This window comes from Macrobrachium rosenbergii, chromosome 49 (genome assembly GCF_040412425.1).
Source record: "Macrobrachium rosenbergii isolate ZJJX-2024 chromosome 49, ASM4041242v1, whole genome shotgun sequence".
Taxonomy (NCBI): domain Eukaryota; kingdom Metazoa; phylum Arthropoda; class Malacostraca; order Decapoda; family Palaemonidae; genus Macrobrachium; species Macrobrachium rosenbergii.
In genome coordinates this window covers 3144534-3148938 of record NC_089789.1, presented here as the reverse complement: position 1 = coordinate 3148938, position 4405 = coordinate 3144534, and the positions used below count along the sequence as shown (strand labels likewise).

Genomic DNA, 4405 nt, shown 5'->3' with positions numbered 1-4405 from the left:
CTGTACCATTTTGAAGCAGAAGGAGTCAATAAGAGCTATAACGACAGCCAAGGGAGTTAAGATTATTTCAAAGCTCCGGATCTCTGCCCATAAAGAAATGGAGAAGTTGTTGTCGGTGTGGCTGAATGAGAAGCAGCTCACAGAAGATACCGTAACGTAGAGCGTCATCAGTGAGAAGTCATGAGACATATACACGGATTTGGTGCTGAAGATGGGGGGAACATCAACGGATGAGGCACTGGGAGAGTCATTCAAAGCCAGCCGTGGCTGGTTTGATCATTTTAAAAAGAGAACTGGCAATTACTCGATGATCAGGCGTGGTGAGGCAGCAAGTTATGATGTAAAGGCAGCTGAGGAGTTTGTTAAAAGGTTTGCCAAACTGGTAGAAACAAAAAGATACATCGCCCGGCAAGTCTTCAACTGTGACGAGACAGGGCTCTTCTGGAAAAAGATGCTGAGGCGGACCTATATAACGGCAGAGGAGAAGAGCTTACCAGGCCACAAACCTACGAAGGATTTGCTAACCCTTGACTGTGCATGAACACGAGTGGCAACTGCAAAGTTAAACCTTAGTGGACGATCGCCTAATGAGAGGATCTAAAACAGTTCTTGGGTGGTGGACGGATCCCCTCTGAGGAGTATTAGCATTATGCGCCATGCAGTTTGGCTGTATCAACCAGGAAAGAGTTTCCACCTCTTCGTTGGCCCATAAATGAATGGTGACAACTTTAGAATTCAGCTCAGCTCAATCAGTGGGCGTCTCAGGGAGATCAGTATTGTTCTTGACTTGATGGGGAATGTCTTGCTCCTCTCTCTCCCATGACGTCTTTTTATTTATTTGCTCAAAAATATACCCAGGGATTGCTGTTGGTTTAAATTCTTATCTTTTATGATATGATGTCAGTTCTAATTGTAATTTTGCCAAGAAAAGTGCAAAGAAATATTAGAAAAAACATGTATACCTCCAAAAAAGTTACTGCATCTCCCGATCTCAGTAAATTTACGTAAATATTTTACAACAAATATGCTCAGAATTTGTTACTGATTTTAGCTCTCGTTTGTTATGATATTGTGTGAGCTGTATTTATAATTTTACAAAATACAATAAAATAAAATAAATTATTAGAAAAAAACATATATAACTTGGTAAAATTTATGAGTGTTTTGTAAAAAAAAATCCCACACTGGGCCGTATATAGTCGTTTTCAACTTCCCGTGAAGAGTATGGAAAATTTTTTAGAATTTTCTTTTTCACACCATGTGCATTTGCACACCTTCCGCTTTCCACTGATGTAACTTTTTATTAAATTGGCCAACCTTAAAGTTTGCCTGGTCTGGGAGTTTGCATGATATGTAATTAGCCCGTCCTTTAGGGGTTAAGCTGCTTCTCGTATATCACTTAGAAACCCCCAGAGCCTTTAAGTCCCACAAGATAACCAAAGAAAATCTGCAGGTTGTGTGGAGGGCAAACTCAAAGGCGTGGGTAACCAGTGATATCTTCGTCCAGTATGCAAACGTGGTTGTTGGTCCTACCATCAAGAATTACCTCACCACAAATAACTTGCTCCTGAAAGCCCTTCTCGTCATCGACAACGGTCTCGCGCACCCACCAACCCTCAAAGACGACATCTGCGAAGAATTCAAGTTTATCGAGGTCCTCTTCCTTCCACCCAACACCACCCGTATCATGTAGCCCATATTCCAGCTGGTGATTTAAAATTTTAAAAAGTTCTTCACAAAGCACCTATTCAAGTGTTGCTCTGAGGTTACGGAGGCCACAAACCTCACCCTTCAGGAGTTCTGGAAGGATCACTACAATGTCATGACCTGCCTCAAAATTATCGACATGGCCTGGCAGGGTTTTACAGGAGGGCCATAAACTCTGCATGGAAAAGCTGTGGCCTGAAGTTGTGTCCAAATAATTTCCTTCTTATGTATATATGTATATATATATATATATATATATATATATATATATATATATATATATATATATATATATATATATATATTTTCATGTATCGAATTACAGTTTTTGTCCATCTATATATACATAAAACTTTAACAGCCTCACCTCTGCTGGAAACCGTCTAAAGTATATAGTGAATAGAGCTAGTAAAGAGGTATTTCTGATTTGATTTAATTACTCTTTTAAAATAAAACTTTTTTAGTTTTCTGTAAAAGAAAACTATTGAGATGGCTATCTGTCCGTCCGTCCGCACTTTTTCTGTCCACCCTCAGATCTTAAAACCTACTGTGGCTAGAGGGCTGCAAATTGGTATGTCGATCATCCACTCCCCAATCATCAAACATACCAAATTACAGCCCTCTAGCCTAAGTAGTTTTATTTCATTTAAGGTTAAAATTAGCCATGATCATGCGTCTGGCATCGCTGTAGGTGTCAACAACACAGGCCACCACCGGGCCATGGCTGAAAGCTTCATGGACCACGCTGAGAATTTCATGGGCCGTGGCTGGGAGTTTCATACAGCATTATACGCTGTACAGAAACTTGATTGCACTAAAGAAATTTCGGCACATTTTTTACTTATTACATATTGCAGGTGATGAAGAGACTTTGGAATTAGCTGAAAGAGAAAGAATTTGATGTGCTTTATTGACAACTGTGTTAAGCAAAAGTGTTACTTGAATAAGGAAAAATGCTTTACTATGCAAAAAAAGAATAGAAAATGTATTTTTCCCCACCATTCCGTAAGGTTCATCCAGGTCTTAATCTTAATTTCATTTAAGCTGAAGATATTTCTCATTGCACGAAGTGAATTAAATTAAGTCCTGAAGGAAATTCCTCCAACCGGTCCTTTGAACATTTCAGTTCCTATTTCTGAGTAATTGGAGAGATGAGAGAATCCCAGAAGCAGGTTTGAAATATCAAATGTAAAATATTTTTTCAGAATCATTTTAGTTTTATATTTCCTGAAGGACTGAAGACAAGTTTCTCGGCTGTATCCAGCGAGGACAAAAATTATTTAATAATATTTCCGTTTACACAGAAATAGCTAATCACGCAATACACGTACATAGAAATGCACACACACACATACACACACACACACACACACACACACACACACACACATATATATATATATATATATATATATATATATATATATATATATATATATATATATATATATATATATATATGTATATATATATATATATATATATATATATATATATATATATATATATATATATATATATATATATATATATATATATATATATATATATAAAAGTGCATAACAAAGGGTGAAACCTCAAATATAAATTTAAAAGGAGTGACAACCATCCAACGATATTTAAAATATATGTTAACAATTCTTAATCATTTAATAATTTTTTATAATTTTTGGTTACTTTGTCACTTCACCGTTATGTCACTCTTTTAATACGGTATTTATGTCACTCCTTTGTTATGTCACTCCTTCGACACAGACCCATATATATATGTATATATATATATATATATATATATATATATATATATATATATATATATATATATATATATATATATATGCGTGTGCGTGTGTGTTTGTGTGTAATGATGACAGAGAGAGTGTTTTGTATAAAAGAGAAGCTGCTGTAAGCAACTAAATTTTTTGTTGGAATAATCCGGGTGTTATAATATGTAGGGTAAATGATTTCATGCAAATAGTGGGTCTCGCACTTGTATATGAAATTTATGACTAGAGTGATGTCATATCTCAGAGGAATGACCCCGAATGTAAGTGTAAATTTGTATAAGGAAATGAACCTTAAATGGAATGAAGATTGAAAATACTGCAATACCTTTTAAAAAGATTTTCAGTCTCGACATTTATATGATGAAAGAGTATTGCTGGAAGTCAAAACTGCTTAAAGAAGTCCTTTTCATAAACAGAGAATCAATCGAGAAAAGACGAAGCGACCGGTGCGCTGTTCCCTTGCTGGAAAAAGCCCGATTAGCAAATACATTATTGTGTCAGCTTTTTAGAACTACTTACATGTTATTACTGCTTTTTCTTAATTACGAAAACATTGATGTTGAACACCCTTTAACAAGGCATGACGTTCTTCTATGTCAAAAAGAGAGTGATAAAAAAAGATTGAGTGAATGTCGATAACACTTACAAAACAAATAAATTTGTAAGTATAAAAATGAAATGAAAGTTAGATAAACCAAAGCAATGGCGCATGGCGTTTGATATTTAACTCTGCACTTCTTTAACATTTGAGCATCTGCAGCAATTGTAGCTCCAGGGAGACCATTCCGCCTTCCCACTGTTTTGAATATTGTATATTTCTCCAGTGACGTTCCATCGACTTTTTGTCTTTCTCTGTTCTGAATCGTTTACCATTCCATTGGTAAAAGTATTTATTTTTCCCATCAGGAGAA

General features: G+C 35.7%; 1 protein-coding gene across 1 annotated transcript; it reads left to right on the top strand.

The window, feature by feature from the left end:
• Positions 1–211: 211 nt before the first annotated feature.
• Positions 212–541, top strand: LOC136832011 (tigger transposable element-derived protein 1-like). Its single transcript, XM_067092497.1, has one exon. The coding sequence runs from the start codon at positions 212–214 to the stop codon at positions 539–541; it is 330 nt and encodes a 109-aa protein (XP_066948598.1).
• Positions 542–4405: the final 3864 nt, after the last annotated feature.

What these genes read in the sequence shown, in the direction of transcription:
- LOC136832011 (XM_067092497.1), top strand. Translation starts at nt 212, where the DNA reads ATGGGGGGAACATCAACGGATGAGGCACTGGGAGAGTCATTCAAAGCC.